The 20,271-nt window shown below is 41.8% G+C and overlaps 3 protein-coding genes across 4 annotated transcripts; 2 read left to right on the top strand and 1 right to left on the bottom strand.

Annotated features, from left to right (window-relative positions):
* Window positions 3,733-9,169, top strand: LOC8155361 (sugar transport protein 1). The gene is made up of 3 exons (XM_021453179.1): window positions 3,733-4,099; window positions 4,217-4,536; window positions 7,814-9,169. Exons 1-3 carry the CDS (start codon window positions 3,967-3,969, stop codon window positions 8,921-8,923), a joined length of 1,563 nt encoding a protein of 520 aa, XP_021308854.1. The 5' UTR covers window positions 3,733-3,966; the 3' UTR covers window positions 8,924-9,169.
* On the bottom strand, window positions 9,444-14,685 carry LOC110432537. 2 transcript variants are annotated; one of them, XM_021453176.1, is made up of 5 exons: window positions 14,444-14,685; window positions 12,487-12,920; window positions 10,962-12,387; window positions 10,646-10,792; window positions 9,444-10,347 (listed from the first exon to the last, which is right to left on the bottom strand). In XM_021453176.1, the coding sequence occupies exons 2-5, from the start codon at window positions 12,535-12,537 to the stop codon at window positions 9,773-9,775; spliced, it is 2,199 nt and encodes a 732-aa protein (XP_021308851.1). In that variant the 5' UTR covers window positions 12,538-12,920; window positions 14,444-14,685; the 3' UTR covers window positions 9,444-9,772. The 2 variants fall into 2 exon arrangements, with proteins under 2 accessions (XP_021308851.1, XP_021308852.1); XM_021453177.1 differs by having other exon boundaries at window positions 12,487-12,859.
* Window positions 18,607-19,720, top strand: LOC8054503 (probable NAD(P)H dehydrogenase (quinone) FQR1-like 1). Its single transcript, XM_002461263.2, has 2 exons — window positions 18,607-18,760; window positions 19,000-19,720. The coding sequence occupies exons 1-2, from the start codon at window positions 18,738-18,740 to the stop codon at window positions 19,625-19,627; spliced, it is 651 nt and encodes a 216-aa protein (XP_002461308.1). The 5' UTR covers window positions 18,607-18,737; the 3' UTR covers window positions 19,628-19,720.

Below are 20,271 nucleotides of genomic sequence, written 5' to 3'. Positions count from 1 at the left end.
CTGCCTGCAGGCTACATACAGCTTGTGCCTCACAGGCAGCACGTGCATCTGGATATACTAGTACACCTCAAGTTGCTTCACTTTGGCTAGCTTGTCCTAATTGTGCTCCGTGATTCGTGTACATCAATATTAATCACCATATATATTTTTATATCATCCTAACCTCAACTCGGATCGAATGAATATATGCATGTGCACACAGCCAATAAACAATGTAGTTGCAGCTGACCACTATATATAAATAGCACTATACTACCTATCGCCATCGGCTGTTTCAGAGTCGACGCTTGATGAAGAAAATAAAGCCAGCTTTTCTATGCGTTATTAGCGGCAGACTAAACCTCCACTACACTCCACGTTAACTTGAGGTACTCGATCTTGGACACAGACACAGTGGTCGAGGACAGAATAAATCTAAGGTATGACGAAGTCGATAATATACGGAGAACTAAACTATATAAGGTGTGAAGCAAACCATGTGATCTGAACCATAGCAAATTTATAAATTATATTATGTGCTAACAATATTTTTATTTAGTTAAATTCTTGTTGTAGTGAAGGCAAAAAAAGCCTTTTTATTAGTTCTAGTGGAGGGAATAGCATGTCGACTCTTTTTACCTCCTGATCTAAATAATATCAAAATTTATAAATTATGTGTTAAATGTATTTCTTTAGTTAAATTCGTGTTCTAGTGAAGGTGAAATAAACCTATTAGTTTTAGCAGTACAAGATTCTCCTATTCCAGTTCAGTTCTAGATTCTTTTCACCTCCTGATTCTTAACCGACCCGTTTGGAACCGCTTAATTATATATATACAAATCAATTATTAATATAATCAGAGTTTTCTTATAAGTTATGGTCTAAAAAATTTCTAGTGTAAAAAACTGAGGTGCTTGGCATGTCCTTCTTCCTTAGATCACCACCCATTTCAGAATCTCCATCACTCCATACGGCCGCTGTTCCGCCCCCACCGATCGAGAGCTCCCATGATCGGTCGCAGTGGAAAAAATGCAGCCGATCTTTCTCATGGTACAAGCTTGTTGAGCGTTCTAGTTCAATTAATTCTATATTCTTTTTAGCTCTTGATCCTCAGACAAGAAAGAATTAAGTACTACTTAATGGGATTCTTGATTAGATTCACCAAGAATCTGAATTTAAGCAGTCCCAAACAGAACTGTAGTTTGGGTGGAATTCTCAATTGTTTTCACTCAGAATCTGATTTTAAACGCTTCTTATTGAGTGGTTGGATGGCTGATCGGCTGGTACCAAATCATATCATCGTCTAATTAATCTGTTTGACTTGGAACAACTTTTAAACTTTGATTTTTCTTTTTCAGGAACGAAGGAAGCAACAATAGTAAGAAAACCAGAGAAACATGCATGCATGCACACAGAAAACTGGAGCAGGATAAGCGTGAATACGTATGTCCTACGTGCAGGCATGACACACGAGATAGCCTCCATCTTTTAGGGATCAGATCAGAATTTATGCTTGATGCATGCAGCAAAACCGAAAAGGTGTCGCCTTTGTCTTTCCAGTCACGAGGGAACTGCTTCTGCACTACAGATTCTCTATCTTTGGTGTATTTGCACCACGGGCATTATATCGATGATGATCCTATCTATATACGTATACTCATGTGATCGGTCATGTCCTATATTGTGAAAGAACAAGGTCTAGAATATGAGGCGCCATGTTATGTTTAGTTCTCATCCAAAAATTTTTCGCCCCATCACATCGAATGTTTAGACACATACATGAAACATTAAATATAGATTTTAAAAGTAACTAATTATACAATTTGTATGTATTTTGCGAGACGAAACTTTTAAACCTAATTAATCTATAATTAGACATTAATTGCTATAGTTACAAAAGTGTTACAATAACTAAATTTTTTTCTTTTTTCGAACTAAACAAGGCTACATGTATATGATCGCCGATTAGGCAAGTGATGATGTGACAGCCTCAGATTGTTCATCAGCTACTATTCTTAATTGGATAGCATGCATATGCATTTTCTGGCTTTCACATGTACTCCTATTAAAGTATGTATATATCCGTTGATATATTCAACAGACTTTTCCTAGTCTTCTGAACAAACCAAAGGTTGAAATTTTGGGCTGGCTTTTCAATAGTAGGCTGACAACATGAAGTATATCATCTATGGGACATAAAATAAAATCAATGGTGGTTTTAATAAGAATCTAGCTAATAACACAAACTTTATATTACAAAAATCATGTGTTAGTCAAGGGATTGATATCTTACGTTCAATGCCAAAAGTAAAAATGTTCAGCATAAATCTAAATGGACCTTAAAGAAAAATATATTGGAACTTTTTTTTCAGATGTAACACGATAATTCTATGTGACATCAGCCCGTAACTAGCATGAAAGTTAAAAACTAGTGGCCGGGGGTTACTGTGGGGTTTTGTGTTTTACTTTTACCTGGTTCCGATGGATGATATTGTCTAGTCTCTGGTTTTATTGTTTATGCTTGAAAATAATTCTGTGTAATAGTTTGAAGTTTGAAAAATAGACTTCTGTAACAAATAAAATCGGAAATAAATAAAAGTGGATATCGATCCTTGAAACCTATGTAAAGTGCTAAAAAGACAAGAGAAAGAAAAAAAACAAAAGGATGACTAATGATGCGACAATATAATGCAGGGACAACACACAGTAGAACCCCCCCCCCACAAGGCGTGGAAGTAGAACCATTGACATATTCACCAATGAGGAGTTTTTTTTACAGCTAGAACCCACAGAAATACTAGTGTAGATCGCTCTCACATGGCCACGTACCGGTGAGGCGGTGACCATGTCCTCGATCCAAACCAAAACCAGTGTTATGTGTCCATGTATTAACTATATACTGTTGTTCATGCATGCATCATATATCTTGAATTAATTGACTCCTTAGCTTGCATTGTATATCCATGTTATGTGGGTGTATATATATATACTGTTGTTCATTACTTTTGTTGATCATCCAACTAGCTAACCAATCAGAGTTTCGATACCTTGAGATATTATTGAGCAAAATGCAAACGCAATAGGCGGATCTCGGAGGACAGATTTTTTTTATATAGATATAATAGATAGATATATGTTGATGATGAGGTAGGCCAGGGCAGCAGGCAGCAATGCAAGTCAACCCTAGCTAGCTCATCATCTCATAATCTGACGAGATGATACTACATATGCGAACTGAAACGGTCAAACGGATTAGATAATTTCTCCAACTCAGCACAGCGCGCCGCATATATACATATGCACGCACACATACAGCTAGGCAATGCATCCGTAACGGTTACTCCAACTGGACCTTAATTAAATTAAACTTGTTGCTTAATTGCTCTGACCATGCATCCATGTAGTATGTATCTTATCTTCAATATATATGCAATCACCGTAGCACCACATGTGTGTGTATGCATCCCAAGATAAGCTAGCGTTGACTTGCCAACCATCCATATTTCGATCAGAGACTGCGTGCTAGCTGCAATCAGTGATGGACCACTAAACCATGTACACACACAAGCATCATGCAACTACATGTCAATCATATATACAATACAACATCATCATCAGCGTACTAGCTAATAGCTTAATTAGCTAGATGAAGAGGGGAATTATATATATATTGAATAATCCTCTATTGTGTACTGTATCTGTGCTGTGCTTGTGTCCACACATACATGTCCGTGGCTATATAAGGAGCAGCCAGCCCTCCTCCTCTCCTTATGCATTGTGCACTCTCTCCTCACCCCGGCCCGGCGTCGAGCCCTTATTATCGACTCTGTTATATTTAAAGACAATAACAGCTAGCTACAACTCTCCTTGGTTTCTCAGCTCGATTTCATCCATCCAAGTTACATTGATTGATTGAGCCTATAGCCTGTCTTCCTCGATCAATCGTCTTCTCCAGTCGATCGAGAGGAAACCAAGAGGCCGGATACGATGGCCGGCGGTGCCATCGTGAACACGGGCGGGGGCAAGGACTACCCCGGCAAGCTCACCCTCTTTGTGTTGCTCACCTGCATCGTCGCCGCCACCGGCGGTCTCATCTTCGGATATGACATCGGTATCTCAGGTGAGTCGATCGATCGTCGTTTTAATTAATTTCTCCGGCCGTGTCCGGTGAAAACCTGCTGGTGTCCGGCCGTATACTGATCGATCGATCGATGGCCGTGCCGTGCGGTGCGTGCAGGCGGCGTGACCTCCATGGACCCGTTCCTTGAGAAGTTCTTCCCGGAGGTGTTCCGGAAGAAGCAGGAGGCCAAGACCAACCAGTACTGCAAGTACGACAACCAGCTGCTGCAGACCTTCACCTCCTCCCTCTACCTCGCCGCGCTCGTCGCCTCCTTCTTCGCCGCCACCGTCACCCGCGTCCTCGGACGCAAGTGGTCCATGCTCGTCGGCGGCCTCACCTTCCTCGTCGGCGCCGCCCTCAACGGCGCAGCCCAGAACGTCGCCATGCTCATCATCGGTCGTATCCTCCTCGGCGTCGGCGTCGGATTCGCCAATCAGGTACAGTCAACGTATTACTGCTGCTGCTACTACTCTCTGCTAGCTAGAGTACATACATAACTATTGCATTATTTTTTCTATATAATATATACGTACAGTATATTTTACGTAACAATAATACGTAGTACTATACGGTAATATTGGATGCCTCCGATGCTTTCAGTAGAGATCGAGATGCGGCTACTCTGTCCTGCCTGTTGTTTGTGCACGGCAGCTGGTAATAAATTAAAAGAACTACTGAATCTGCTAGAGTGAGACAACGTATATATAACTATAATAATTAAATTATAAGATAATTTATAGAGTAAAATACACTGGCGGCCCTTTAACTTGTCAGCCTGTGCCACTTTGGTCCATGAACTTGCAAACCCGAAAAAATGACCCCTGAACTTGTCCGCCTGTGCCACTTTGGTCCATGAACTTGCAAACGCGAAAAAGTGCCCCCTAAACTTGTCGACCTGTGCCATATTGGTCCATGAACATGCAAATACGAAAATAACACCAGCTGTATGGCACTGTTCTGCCACGTGGCCGCCTCTGGTAGGCCATGCATGGCACCCAGCTGATGTCAACACCATAAACAGTGCCATGCATGGCCTACCAGAGGCGGCCATGTGGCAGAACAGTGCCATGCAGCTGGTGTTATTTTCGTATTTGCATGTTCATGGACCAATGTGGCACAGGTCGACAAGTTTAGGGGGCACTTTTTCGCGTTTGCAAGTTCATGGACCAAAGTGGCACAGGCGGACAAGTTCAGAGGTCATTTTTTCAGGTTTGCAAGTTCATGGACCAAAGTGGCAAAGGCTGACAAGTTAAAGGGCCGCCAGTGTATTTTACTCTAATTTATATACAAGAGTATATGCATAAGTATATGATAATTAACAATGTTACACCATAAATAATCTCTTCATTCTACCGTGTCGTGACTAGCGGTAGTGACAGCTACGTAAGAGCTAGCGAGGCCGTAGCGATTCGTCAATGATCTTGCGTACATGATAAGGACATATATACATAGCTGTCCAAGAAGGGTTGCTTGAGTTTTGAAAAGATGATCGACATGAGATTCTCTTCATTAGGTGCCAGTTAACCAACGAAAACTATACACATATATATATATATATATATATGTATATGCATGTATACTAACAGTACTAGTAGTTCAACAAATAAATAATTATAATAATATAGCAAGTTGTATATATACATATATACATACTACATAACGTGCATGTGCAAAGTCCAAGCTAGTAAGCTAGTTTATTTGACAACAATCAAGGTTCATGTGTATATAATAGTTTATCTCCATTGTCCTCATACACCGCTGGAAGCATATGCATGCATGCTTCCCAAAGTCCAAGCTAGGTACCAACACAATTCAAAGATGGATGTTTACTTTTCTTCTCTTCTTCTTTTTAATTTCCTTGAGAGAGAGAGAGAGAGAGAGACAAATTGAAGATGTTTTTACTTGTATACCATGCAATGATGCAAGTTGACTCTTCTGTATGTTTATCTGCCACCTAGCTTGTTCACATCGTCACTATGCTAGCTTGCCGCCGGTTTCTTGGCTCTTGCTACCTTTGCTTGTTGATTGTCCTCCTCCTTGGCCTCGCTCTCAGCTCGGCTAGTTGCTGAGCTTGACCCCTTTACTATGCTTGCAACCTGTTGCCAACAATTTAATTTGTTTATCATATATATCTCTCAAGTATATATATATATATATATATATATATATATATACCAGAGCCGCTAGCTATATATAACTAAGTGTTAATTGTATTTTCAACGACACTATTATGTTCATGTCATTGGCAGCAACGATATAGCTGTTACATAGACTATAGTCACTATACTGTATATAGTTGTATCCATTAACTGTATATACACTCCATGGTCGTCGTTAGCTGGCTAGCTAGCTGTGACAGTAAGCTAAGGTCGGTCGACATCGCCAAGGTTCACGTGCAAGACTTAATTTCTCTCAAACAAAAGCAAACTTCTTTTTCCTTCCAAAGATCATTCAAACCCATGGTTTCATGTGACCCTATATATGGATGGATTACAAGATAAGATCAGACCAGACTAGTTAAGCCCTGGAGAGGGATAACAACAGATAATAAATATATATATTTAAAAAAACACACATCCACCTACCACTAGTGTATTTGAATTTGCAACCACAGCTACTGCTGGCTACCTTCAATTTGACCTTAGCTTTGCTGATCATTTCTTCTCAACAACTGAATGGCACAGTCCATGCCCTTTTGCTTTTAAAAAATAACATCAGACAGCACTGTGATTGTGACTTCACTGTCCACGCAAACGATGCAAAGATGCCGTGAAAAATATCCTGAATCTTGGCCAATTTTGGACCTGGGATTTCCCAGCTTCAAATTTCAACCACGCAGACTTTTGGTGGACCATAACATCCTGCATGTGGGATGGGAGATTCTATCTGCTGCCTCCCCTATCATAGAACCATTATTACTGGGAATTTCGGTCGTCAAACTAATCAAAGTTTGTTAAAGTGATTGATTATCGATTATCAGTAATATGGACACAATGCAAGTTGCAAGGAATTCTTCCACAGGCAGGCAGGCATTGCTTTCTTTATCCTGATCGAATCCTTCAAAGACTTGGCTTGGACTGTCATTTTCAGTGCATGTACATATATATGCTATATATAGGTATACAGAAAAGATAGATATTTTATTGCATCTAGAAACATGCATGAACAGAGATGGGCAGACAATGAGACAGTAACCAGCTTATTAATTAGAAATTAAACTAGCTGTAAAACCATTATTAACTGTATCTAAGCGCAAAGTAGCCCAAAAGTATACTTAAACCTTTAATTTATATTAACTGAAAAAATACAGTACAACTGGATCTACAGAAGCAACGTTTCTGCAAAATCATATACAGTATATCTTTAAACATGCGAGTTCAGGTCATGGTCAATGAATCAACGGGCCTAGATAGTGGCGTCACATGTTTGACTTGCTTGCTTGCCTGTCCAACATGTCGGCATATGGAATATGCATGCATGCAGGACGAGTAATAGTGTACGTAGTACTGAACTGCAGGGCAATGCCTAACTTTGTGTTCTTGAATGATCGCAATTGGCATCAATTTTATATGATGTTCAGATTTTGCATGCTAATGATCGATATTGGTTGGCAACTACGTACAGTAGCTAGTACCAGTAATAATAAATGAATGAATGAATGAATGAAAATTGATCTCTAACGTGTACGCATGCATGTACTGTATAATGGCGCAGTCTGTTCCTGTGTACCTGTCGGAGATGGCGCCTGCGCGTCTCCGTGGCATGCTCAACATCGGGTTCCAGCTGATGATCACGATCGGCATCCTGGCGGCGGAGCTGATCAACTACGGCACCAACAAGATCAAGGCCGGGTACGGGTGGCGCGTGAGCCTGGCGCTGGCGGCGGTTCCGGCGGCCATCATCACCCTGGGCTCCCTCTTCCTCCCCGACACCCCCAACTCCCTCCTTGAGCGTGGCCACCCGGAGGAGGCCCGGCGCATGCTCCGTCGCATCCGCGGCACGGAGGACATCGGCGAGGAGTACGCGGACCTGGTGGCGGCGAGCGAGGAGGCCCGGCAGGTGCAGCACCCGTGGCGGAACATCGTTCGCCGCCGGTACCGCGCGCAGCTCACCATGGCCGTCATGATCCCCTTCTTCCAGCAGCTGACGGGGATCAACGTCATCATGTTCTACGCGCCCGTGCTGTTCGAGACGCTGGGGTTCAAGAACGACGCCTCCCTCATGTCCTCCGTCATCACGGGTCTCGTCAACGTCTTCGCCACCGTGGTGTCCATCGTCACCGTCGACCGCGTCGGCCGGCGGAAGCTCTTCCTCCAGGGCGGCGCGCAGATGATCGTGTGCCAGCTCGTGGTGGGCACGCTCATCGCCGCCAAGTTCGGGACCAGCGGCACGGGCGACATCGCCAGGGGCTACGCGGCGGTGGTGGTGGTGTTCATCTGCGCCTACGTCGCCGGATTCGCCTGGTCGTGGGGGCCGCTCGGCTGGCTGGTGCCGTCGGAGATCTTCCCGCTGGAGATCCGGCCGGCCGGGCAGAGCATCAACGTCTCCGTCAACATGTTCTTCACCTTCTGCATCGCGCAGGCCTTCCTCACCATGCTCTGCCACTTCAAGTTCGGCCTCTTCTACTTCTTCGCCGGATGGGTCGTCATCATGACCGTCTTCATCGCGCTCTTCCTGCCGGAGACCAAGAACGTGCCCATCGAGGAGATGGTGCTCGTCTGGAAGTCCCACTGGTTCTGGAAAAAGTTCATCGCCGACGACGACGTGCACGTCGGCGGCAACCACCTGCAGATGGACAAAAACGTCAAGGGGGCCGACGCCTGATGAATTGAATGAATGCCTACTAGATCATCGTCATCTGTTCTATCTATCTATCTATCTATCGTCAGAACTGATGAAATGTCCCCGGATTGATCCATCGATTGTACATGTGTAATGTTTGTTACGCCCATTAAGTCTTCTTGAGTTAGTTCTCCTCCATGCTCTCCTACTAGTACTAGTATTTGTTTGTGCTGTTTGTTACGCCCATTAATTCTTGATGAAAAAAAACATGTACCGTACCACTGTCAATTATCACCTCAATCAGATCCATTTGCTTGTTGCTATTATATTAGAGTATAATGAACATACATGATGAATGAATTGAATCAATCATTTGGATGGTGTCATTCCATACAACAGCAATATATGACCGCAGTACAATGCTAAGTTGCTAACAGCACCAGTAGGTAAACACATTCCAGATTGGAAGCAATGAGATTATTTGCCTTCAGCAAGCAATACCAATTAGCCATACATAATCTACCACCAGTTGTCCATCCCAAGGTATATCTATCAAAGCATAGACTCGGAACAACTCACAAAATTCAAATAATGCTCACAAAATTTATCACCAACCAATATTACATTAGTCTTACAGAATACGTCTTGAAAAAAAAATGCTAATCTTATTGTTTCATTCAGGCTTTATTCATAAGGGGAAAAAATCATACAATTCCCAATTTTCACCAATACCACTCAACAATATTAGAAAAATATGTGCTGATATGAAAGCACTGCTCTGCTTATTGTTTCCAGCTTTATTCACGTGAGAAAAAAAATCGATCAGCAAAACTGGTGTCTCATTTATTTCACAGCACTGACATGGTATATGATGGTCGTACTTGACTTATCTTACTGTGTCTTTCCCTCTGTCAGAGTTTGCTTCGCCAGATCTATGGCACTCGCATGCTCAACGGGTCTTGACCCCAGCAAAGTCATGGGCGTGTTGCGGGCTCTTGTGTACTTCAGCGCTGAGCTTGAGGCATATCCAGAGCGTGCGTGCCGTGAGCTCTGTGGCTTGTGAGAAGATGAGGCACCCACCAACCTGGAAGATTTGCGATCTGACCTACCACCACGGTCGGAACGGTGCGAAGAAGAGATCTTGCGGGTATGGCGGTCTGAGACATCTTTTGAGCCAGTCGCCCTAATTGGCTGCTTGTTGTACACAACAAGGTTTGGCAGGAGACCAAGCAGGTACTTCTTCAGGTGCTCATCACCTACATTCTTCTGTGCAGGGTTGCCGTCAAGGTTAATGGCTTCTAGAGAGTTGTAATTCGCAGCTAGCTGCCCAAGGCCCTTTGATGTAGAAATCTTGTTGTGACGCAAGTCCAGAACCTTAAGTTTCAACAGACGGTGAAGACCATCTACCTCACTGATCTTGTTACCAGCCAGATATAACTCCTTCAATGAGGAACAGGAGGCCAGTCCTAACAAATAATCCAAAACAAAGTCAATATAAGCAAAAAAAATCTTTTCAGTTGAATAATCATATATAATTCAGTTTCAGTCTTCAGGAAACATCCATGAATGGTTTCTCACACCCTTCAAGATGGTTAAGAATCTAAAGCATAACAACTCGCCAAGTCAGAAGATGAAAATGGGGAAAACGGGGTATGAGCGATATAAGTTCTATCAAGTGACTACAACCAAGGTGAAGCACGTAAATAATTAAAGTAACACAATAAATAAAGTAAGGAGCAAACTACAAGATGCTAAAACACATACCATGACCGATTCTAGATATCCTATTATAGCTGATATCCAACAAGCGCAGTCGTGTCAATTCTCTGAGGCCTTCAATTGTTGATATGTTATTCTTCGAGAGGCTTAACATGTGAAGGCCTTTTGGAAGAGCTCCTGCGGTTACTCGCACTGCACAGAAAAACCCAAACATTATAAATACTATGTTATCTTCTTGAAAGTTGAAACCGATGAGCAGTACAGCTGCAAAAGAAAAGAAGGATAGGACAACAGCATACAGCATGCTGCTAATAACTTAATGCTGAACTAATAAAAATAATAATAAAGAAAAAGGGCTTACCAATTGAGTTCCCTGATAAGTTCAATACACGCAAACCCGAGAATGCGCTCAGTCTTGGAATCGCAACCAAACCAAGGTTTGCCAACTGTGCCGATGATGAAGCAGGAGTTAACTTTGAAATATAAGTGTAAGCTATCTCCATGCCAAGTGGGCTTTTAGCATCAGGCCGCACAGCAGGAACACCAGCCATTGGCTCACTAGATTTGGCCAAAGCAGAATTTGAACTTTCTCCTTGTTCATCAAAAGCGATATCATTGATATCAATTTGGTTGATCCAATCCTCAATTCTTTTAATATTGTAGGTTCTTGGAGTAAGTTCACTTGGGTCCTGATCAATATCAGTTTTACTGTGTTCAGGTTCCCCACTAATGTCATTTGTATCAGAAACGTTCGCCGACTCAGGCATTTCAACTACTAGGGACTGGTGGAGTGTGCTATCTCTGTTCCACAGCTTCTCTCTCTCTTGCTCTGTAGCTTCACTGAGGTCACCGTCATTCCCAGAATGGTGATAAACATCCCCTGAATCTGCACAGAAAGTGCCAACTGGATCCAGTGAGTGATCGCCACAAATGTATTTGCTACCCCAGTATTCATGACATACTAGGATCCCATCCCTGACAAAAGTTTCTTCTGTGCTTTCAGTGGACCGTTGACCCTCTGCAGCAGTATCAGAGCAACCTACTGAACCACGGTCGTCAATGTTTGATGCCCGGTACACATTTGGAGAAGAAGGTGCACAATAAACATCCAAACTCGATTTACTGCGATGCATTTCACCACCGCTCAGGTAGTCAAACTTCTCATCAATCAGTGAACATAAACCATCAACAGATCTGCAACGAGACCCTAGTATCTCTGAATCGACAGATCCTTCTGGATCACTGGTGCAATCATTCTGAAATATTGCAGATTGTGATCTAGGGAATTTGCTTTGGGAATAAGACATGCGATGATGGCTATCCGAATCAACAGTGTGATCACCCAAAGGTTCACAAAAATCATGGCTGATTAGGTCAGATGAGGCATCAAAATCGTCCTCATTTTCTGGGCTGCACGCCTTAGTAGATTCTCCAACAACTTCACCTCTCTCGAAACTAGAGGGGTCGCATTTGTGTTCATGGTTTGTAACATCAAACTCAGAGCCTTCGCTAGAATTATGATCATGATCCTTTTGAAGCATGTTTCCAAGAGACTGGCTCTTCTTTAGGTGCCCAACCTCCTTGCTCTCATCAGAGCATACATATCTATTCAAGTCTTCTGATCTGCAGCATTCTTGATGAGATAATGGGCTAGTGCCACAATGCCCGCTAACAGCTGAACGGTTATCTGCCATCTGGTTTGGACTAGCTGAGCCAGTCATGGTCTCCAACTGAGAATCCTTATTAGACACTGCACGCTTGGTTTCATCTGCTGGGGAAAACCCCTCCTAACAGGAGAACAAAAGAAGATTTAAGAAGTAGTATAGTATAATCTAAACTAGTTTCTTCTTTGTGGGAATGCAATAGGAAGTGGTATTTGTCTGTACCTTGGATCTGTGCTGTGCAGTAGAGGATGAAAAGCAAAAGAACCTAACCATAAGAAATAAGCTCTGATGTCAACTGTGCAAGCTCACACCAGATTGCTTTGATCACCAACACACCAAAAACCCTATGAAACCAATCACATTGCTGAACCAAAGGACCTTTTTCTAGAGAACTGAGCTGAGCAAAATTTGTTACATCTCAGCTGCCGTTGGGAATTAGCCGTAATCAACAAAAAGGCCTTCCAAGGCTCGGCGCAGCCTCCAGATGTAAGTCGGGCTTACTCCCAAAGGCAAGGATAGGGTGGTTGCAGAATTGTTGCAGGCCCACACCCACTTAGAGGTGCGAGATGTGTATGGCCTCTTGATACCTGCCAGTCTGAAAGAAGGGTTTAGGAACTAGACAAATCCAAAAGGATGCATGTGTGTGGTGGAAAATCCTGCAAAACAAAAAGGCATATATGAGGGAACACGCATTACTTGAAAGAAAAAACTTGACAGACAAAGCAGATATGAAATATGTGATTGGGGCAAAAAAAAAAAGGTTAAGATTGCCACATACAATTTTTCATGAAGCAAAGTTCTACCATACAAAACAATATTATAATGCAAACATACACACAACATTGGAAGCGGTGCAGCCAGTGAGTTAATGAAAAAATTCAGCTAGCACTAGCCACTGATTCCAATACATATGGATCAATTAGCATCCAATTGAAATAAAGTATGTCCAAAATTATTCGGTTTATATATAATGTAAAAAAAGGGGATAGGCAGACATGAAGCTAAGTTATGATTGCTACATTATACAGTTTTTCATGAAGCTAAGTTCTACCATGCAAAACATTATTCCAATGCAAACATGCACAGATTATTTTCTGCTACATTGGGAGCAGTGCCAGTAAGTTGCGAATAAATTCAGCTAGCACTAGCAGCAAGCATTCTCTACTGATTCCAAAACACATGGATCAATTAGCATCCAACTGAATTAAAGTACGTCCAAAATTATTCAGTTTAATTTAATGTAAGGAAAGGGATAGCCCAAAAAAAAAGACTGAATGATCACATGATGCAAAATTTAGGATCAGAGCATAGGGCGGAGGACATTCAGTAACTATGAACCTATCCAACCCCAACTGTCATTTAGGATGACATATTATTCCTCAGCTCAGACATAGCACGCTTACGCCATCTTGAATTGTTTGAGATGGAAGGGTGTTGTTTTTAGATGGCAAGATCCCAGAACTAGAAAAAGGAACCCCCATCAAGCATGACAGTTTGCTTTGCAACCGAAAAGGTGCGTGCAGTAGTACTAGGTGGGGATGTTAATCATTTGTTTGCAACCGAGAGGTAGGTCCAGGCAGCACAGGCGGAGGCTCCACCTCCACCTCCACCAGAGGATCAGCAGCACACACACACACACATAATGGTGACGTATAGAGGACAAGGAGAGCTCTCCTTTTCTCGCCCCGTGACGCGAGTCTGCACTTTTGGGTGCCAAACGCATCTCAGGGGGGAGGGGGGCCGGCGTCGGCGACAGCGCAAGGGAAAGACGCGAGAGGTGGGCCGCGCATTGTACTGGGACAAGGACAGCGCAATTAGTGCGTCAATCGCACATGATTCCTGTCGGCAGGAGCATGAGCTCAATGGAATTGGAATTGACGGATGCCGTTTGTATGCAAATCGCTGAATCGAGATTACTCCTAGACGGCTATCAAATAAGGCAATGAAATCTCATAATCTGGTGGATGAATATGAACACGAATATCAGCAGCAGCACGTAGTAAGAAAGGAGATCCGGGTCGAAGGATGGATTCGGCGAGAAAGATTTGGATTCCTTGGGGGGGCGAGAAGAAAAGCGAGTAGTAGAACGGGAGGAAGGAAGGAAGGAAGCATCCGTCCGGCATCCATGGCGTCGAGTAATAATCTAGGTTAGAGAGGTGAGGGGGGAAGGGAATCTTACCAGGAGATTCGAAAACAATCCAAGTCCAGTCCGGTTGGTTGGTTGGATGGATGGATGGATCTCCAGAGGCACGGGAACGACGGCTCCGTCCGTGGACGGGGGGTGATGAGAAGATGGATCGGGGTGGTGCGATTGGAGGAGCTTCCTCGAGAGAGAGTTGGGGGCGGGGGGTGGCTTCCGGCGGCGGCAGTGAGGAAGAGGAAGACGAACGTGGGGCGGGGACGGGAGGGAAAAGGATGGAATGGAAGAGCCTGCTGCGCCTTTTCTTTCTTTTTCTTTTTTTCTTTTTTCGTTAATTTTTCAGGGTAAATCCTGGATTTTTTGTTTATAATTCAGTTAGTTATAGATATGGGTCATCCCATCCATGTACCTATATGCAATTTAGTCCAATTTCTAAAGATCCGTCCATGGGTTGTCTTTTTCTTTTTTTTATATACAAAAATGCACATAAAAATTTATAATACACGTGTGGTGCACATGAGCCCGCGTACAGCAGCTGCTCATCACTATTCACTACCGTCAAAGCGAGATGCAGAATCAGCTTGCAAGTTGTGATGATTGATGGTACGTCGATTTGGCTGTTTTTCTAATTAATATTAACGTTGATTTATTATAAAAAAAATATTACTCTATATTAAAAAAAATAAGGTTAATTTTAGTTGATACCCAGGGGCTCATCTACATCTACACCACTCCCATATACGGAGTACTCCCTCTATCTTAAATTATAAGTCATTCTAAGAATCTTGGAGAGTCAAAATATTTTTACGTTTGACCAAAATTATAGAGAGAAATACTAAGAATTATAACATAAAGTGAATATACTATGAAAATATAATTAAAAAAGAATCTAATGATACTTAGTTGATATTATAATTATTATTATTTTATCATATAAATTCGGTCAAACTTAAAAAAGTTTGACTCTCCAAGATTCTTGAAATGACTTACAATTTGAGATAGAGGGAGTACTATATATATATACCCCACTGTTGGTCCCGCTTGTCCAACTACCATAAAGTGTTTTTAGTATACATTTATAGTACATCAAACTATGAAGCGTGTACGAATTACATTTTGGTTGGATATATATTTTATCAGTTATGGCTAGCTTGTCTCACAATTAACCTAAATTAGCTAGCGTTAAACAACTACTTAACTGACATATTATCCACTGATTCAATGGATTAGGACTTAAGTTATTTGCGTAATAATTCGTCCTATGCATCTAAATAGGCCCATATTATGTAGTGAACAGGAGTATCAATTCACATGTTGGCAAACCATGCCTCACATTCAAACTCAAGTGTTCTTATCCAGTGCCATGATAAGCCACATATACGAAAAAAATTATGATCACCTTTGAAAAGGAAAAATATCATTGAATAGATATATGTGTAATCATGTACAATCATGCAAAATACGAGGAACGGCTTCTTGTTAGAATAAACGAAAAAATAATTGTCCCAAAAAAGGATAAACAAAAACAATAGGGGGAAATCTAGTGGAAATATTAGAGGGTTGTTGGTTTGAGATAATTAATAGCAATCTGCACTTGTAGGCCTTGTTCAACCATGGAGATTTGGGGATCGGAGGGGAATGAGGAGGGATTTTACTTGTATATTAGATTTAATCCCCCTTAATCTCTTGATTTGGGGGCAAAATTAACGCGGCCTTAACATGAAGATCTGGTTTCTTTTTTTTTGTGCGTGTGTGCATTATTATAGTTCAAAACTTCAAGTTTTACATGATGGATTGTTGGTGCATAACTACATTTTCTATGCATCCATAATTTTCTTTGGGATTTTTTCAAGACATTGTCCCGTTGTTAATAGGGTGAGCTTTGCCTCACCTTTTTGCTTGTGTTAACAAAACAGGCCCCATTTTAAAGACAAGGTTGATTTGGTTGGATGGCCCATACAAATATATTAGACTCCCCATTCTACCTCACCTAGTAGTCACCTTTGATTTTCCAAAAAAAAAAGAGTAGTCACCTTTGATATTGATTATGTCACTGGAGTAAATTAATTTGTCTTTTCTTATAAAGAGACTGACCAAGAAAAGAAATATTTTTTAGATCATGTGCTTCTCACGCATTGGTTGAGGTTTTACTCAAGACATACTGAAAACATACAAAGCTCTATCTATGTAGGAGAGAATCTATTATTAATATAGATGGGAAAAACATGAGAGTTAATATTTTTATCACAACCGGACAAATATTGTATGGTACTAGCAAATATGCCCGTGCGTTGCAACGGAAAAAAAACATCAAATGACCTTAGAAAGTGATGACATAATGTTACAAATCTATTTATATTTATCTTTTTTATAAAATTTAAAGCCCATAATTTATTTTATTGATAACCATAACATCTATGGTATTAGATAGTTAATATTTATAATATATGTAGCTTGAAGACATATTAATTTAATAATAAAAATAGAAAATAGTTAAACCTTATCTCACTCTAATATTACCTCTTAATATACCTCAGTATTATATTAAAACATGAGAAGTTTGATGCTAGCATTATTTTTTTGTTTAGATTAGGATTGCTATGAAATATGAATCAAGCATCACATTAAATAGGCTACCATAAAATTTTTATAATGATTGGAGCAAGATAACTACAATTTTAATTTTACACTAAAAAGCATAGGCAAGCATTTCCAACAAAAAAAAAGTGTACTAAAATTTGTGATATTTTTTGTTTACTGCATGGATCTACATATGTGGAGCTGAAAAAATTTTGTTTTATAATTTTTAGATTTTTCTATGAATTTGGAGCAAGATAACTACAAATTTAATTTTACACTAAAAAGCATATGCAAGCATTTCCAACAAAAAAAAGTGTACTAAAATTTGTGATATTTTTATTTACTGCATAGATCTACGTATGTGGAGCTGAACAAAATTTGTTTTATAATTTTTTAGATTTTTTTATAAATTAATATGCATTTATCAATTTTCAACCGATTTATAAAATAAAAGAAAAGTAAATTGAAGGTTTTACATTGGAAACCCTAGAAAAATTTTTATTCTTTTTCCTCTCTTCTTACCGATTCCCGATGGGCTGTCTGTGCTGATAGACGAGCTGTCTCTGCTGACAGCGAGGCTATCGATAATATAAGATTTTACATTGGGAACCCTAGAATGTTTTTTATTTTGTTTTTTACCCTTCTACAAACGTCACACGGATTAGCGAACGTGAACAGGCGACGGATTAGCGAACGTGAACAGGAGCAGACGGAAGAGACGGAAGAAAATATAGGGGTAGACTGAAATTTTGGCTCTTTATAAATAGGTATAGATATGTTGGTTTTATATATATTATACAAAATAAATTAAGAAAAAGAGGAAAAGGTAATTAGTTTTGAATTTTTTATACTATTGTAAGGTACCAAACACGAAGTTCTAATACTTATATCTCCTAAGATCCTGTCTCGTGCAAAGCACGGGTTAACTAACTACTGTATGCAAAAGTGTGGTATACTTCCAGCGTTGTAGATGTGTTGGGTCTCGAAAAAAAAAGCTTGAACTTATATACATAATTCATCTTATACATAAACAATTAAAATTTGCTACTCAACTGAGTAGATATATATAGTTCAACTGCGGGGTAATGACGGCAAGCCGGAGTTAGATGTCGCTGTGGCCACTGTCCCAATCGGCTACGATCACGTGTGTAGAGTAGCAGGTTAGTTGGTCGATTTTGACACTAATGTTATCCAGTAGCCAATGAGCCGAAAGCAGCTTGCCACTAGCATTAGTTCCAATCAGTTAAAATTCATGTAAAATATATGGGATGAATTGTTAACCGGATCGGAGTGAAACAAGGTGCAAACGAGGCAGGCGGACTCCCGGAGACGTAAGGATGACACACGCTTAAAAAAAATAGACGTCAGGGTGACACAGGCTCAAAAAAAAAAAGGAAAAAGAAAGACGTCAGGATGACACCATGATAGCGTCTGGCACCTTAATTAGTGTATGCACAAATCAAAAGAAACTATGGACAGCCGCCGACGGTTGACAAACTCAGGCAGCCATGGACCATCACCATCGTGGTCCAAGTCAAACTATCATCCTCGCCCCTCCTGTCCTGCCCCGCCCTCCCCTGCCCTCGTCCTCTATAAATAATCATCATCACATAAGAACAGAGCACACACCAAAACAACTAGCAGATCGAGCAGGAGCAGGTGAGCTAATCCAGACACTTCCTTGGAGCTCAACTCAAAGCAGAGGATCAACTTCTGTTCCTGCGTGCAAAACATCACAAGGTCCAGTCAAGCAATGGCCACCAAGATCTACATCGTGTAAGCACCCTGCAATTCGCACCGATTTCCTAATTCCTATATAAGGATGGAGATGACCCTCCAAATAGATATCCGCGGTTCTACTATTTTTCATTTAGTTACACTAGAGAAGAAACGCGAGTAGCGCACCGTCCCCATCTTTGTTCCTATACGATATATGATCGCCTCCATGCACAGTATCACAGTATGCTTATTATACTTTAGCTATATATGCCCATGCATGCACCATCCACCTGCAGGTACTACTCGACGTGGGGCCACGTGGCGACGCTAGCGGAGGAGATCAAGAAAGGCGCGGACGCCGTCCCCGGCGTGGAGGCCACGGTGTGGCGCGTGGTCGAGACGCTTCCAGAGGACGTGCTAGGGAAGATGGGAGCGGCGCCGGCGCATGAGGATCACCCGGTGATCTCCCCACGAGACCTCGCAGACGCCGACGGCGTGCTGCTGGGCTTTCCGACGCGGTTCGGCATGATGGCGGCGCAGATGAAGGCATTCATAGACGCCACCGGTGGGCTGTGGCAGAGCCAGGCACTGGCGGGGAAGCCCGCCGGCGTGTTCCTCTCCACAGGCACTCAGGGTGGTGGCCAGGAGACCACCGCGCTCACCGCCGTCACGCAGCTCGTGCACCACGGCATGCTCTTCGTTCCTCTGGGTTACACCTTCGGCGCTGGCATGTTTGGCGTCGACGAGGTCAGGGGTGGCAGCCCCTACGGCGCTGGGACCTTTGCCGGTGCCGATGGCAGCAGAACACCCTCCGAGGTCGAGCTCGCCGTGGCCAGACACCAGGGCACCTACTTCGCTGGCATCGCCAAGAAGCTTAAGGTCGGAGCCGCGGCCCTTGATGCCGAAGCCTCAGCGTCAGCTTGATGATATTCATTTCATCGTGCCTCAGCCTGTCTTTATTTATAAATAATAATCCCCTACCTTATTATTGATCAAGATTTATTTTATTGTAAACGTTAAAAGGGAAAAAAGATGTTAGGCGCACGTCATACCAAGAACTACTCCTACACTGTACAAGCTTTGGTACTTTTATTTATTTGTCATTGTTTGTTAACAAGAGATTGGCTCACAATCTTAGTGATAGCTAGGATCCATATAATATATACACGCACAAAGCAGGGGTTATCACTGTACTAATAGTAAAAGAGATAACATATAGCCTGCATTGCTAAATTTTACGATCATCTAATGCAATAAATGCTCCTACATTAAACCGGAGAGTTCGTGTCAAAAAAAAAAATCTAGTAAAAAATTTGGAATTAAAAAGGTAATGGCAGCATGAAAAAAAAGAAAAACTCTATGAGCTTGTTTGTAGCAGATTAAATGGTACTCACTCTATTTTGACACGGCTGTAAATTGTCTGAATTCACTTTCTGTTCCATGCAGCACATGAATAGACGTAAGGTCCAGATCCAAAGCATCTAGTATGGGCTATGAGTCTTTTTTTTTTTTTGGGCCCAAGCCCGCCCGGGAGCCAGCGACAGGGAGGGAGGGAGGGATATTCTCTC

This window comes from Sorghum bicolor, chromosome 2 (assembly GCF_000003195.3).
Source record: "Sorghum bicolor cultivar BTx623 chromosome 2, Sorghum_bicolor_NCBIv3, whole genome shotgun sequence".
Classification (NCBI taxonomy): domain Eukaryota; kingdom Viridiplantae; phylum Streptophyta; class Magnoliopsida; order Poales; family Poaceae; genus Sorghum; species Sorghum bicolor.
Note: the sequence above shows the minus strand (reverse complement) of the source record. Positions and strands in the feature narration are given on the sequence as shown.

Coding starts and splice junctions, on each gene's coding strand:
- LOC8054503 (XM_002461263.2), top strand. CDS start 18,738: ATGGCCACCAAGATCTACATCGT. Junction 18,761..18,999: donor GCCACCAAGATCTACATCGT/GTAAGCACCCTG, acceptor ATCCACCTGCAG/GTACTACTCGACGTGGGGCC.
- LOC110432537 (XM_021453176.1), bottom strand. CDS start 12,537: ATGGTTAGGTTCTTTTGCTTTTCATCCTCTACTGCACAGCACAGATCC. Junction 12,388..12,486: donor CTGCACAGCACAGATCCAAG/GTACAGACAAAT, acceptor TTCTCCTGTTAG/GAGGGGTTTTCCCCAGCAGA. Junction 10,793..10,961: donor CTTATCAGGGAACTCAATTG/GTAAGCCCTTTT, acceptor TTTTCTGTGCAG/TGCGAGTAACCGCAGGAGCT.
- LOC8155361 (XM_021453179.1), top strand. CDS start 3,967: ATGGCCGGCGGTGCCATCGTGAACACGGGCGGGGGCAAGGACTACCCC. Junction 4,100..4,216: donor ATATGACATCGGTATCTCAG/GTGAGTCGATCG, acceptor CGGTGCGTGCAG/GCGGCGTGACCTCCATGGAC. Junction 4,537..7,813: donor GCGTCGGATTCGCCAATCAG/GTACAGTCAACG, acceptor ATAATGGCGCAG/TCTGTTCCTGTGTACCTGTC.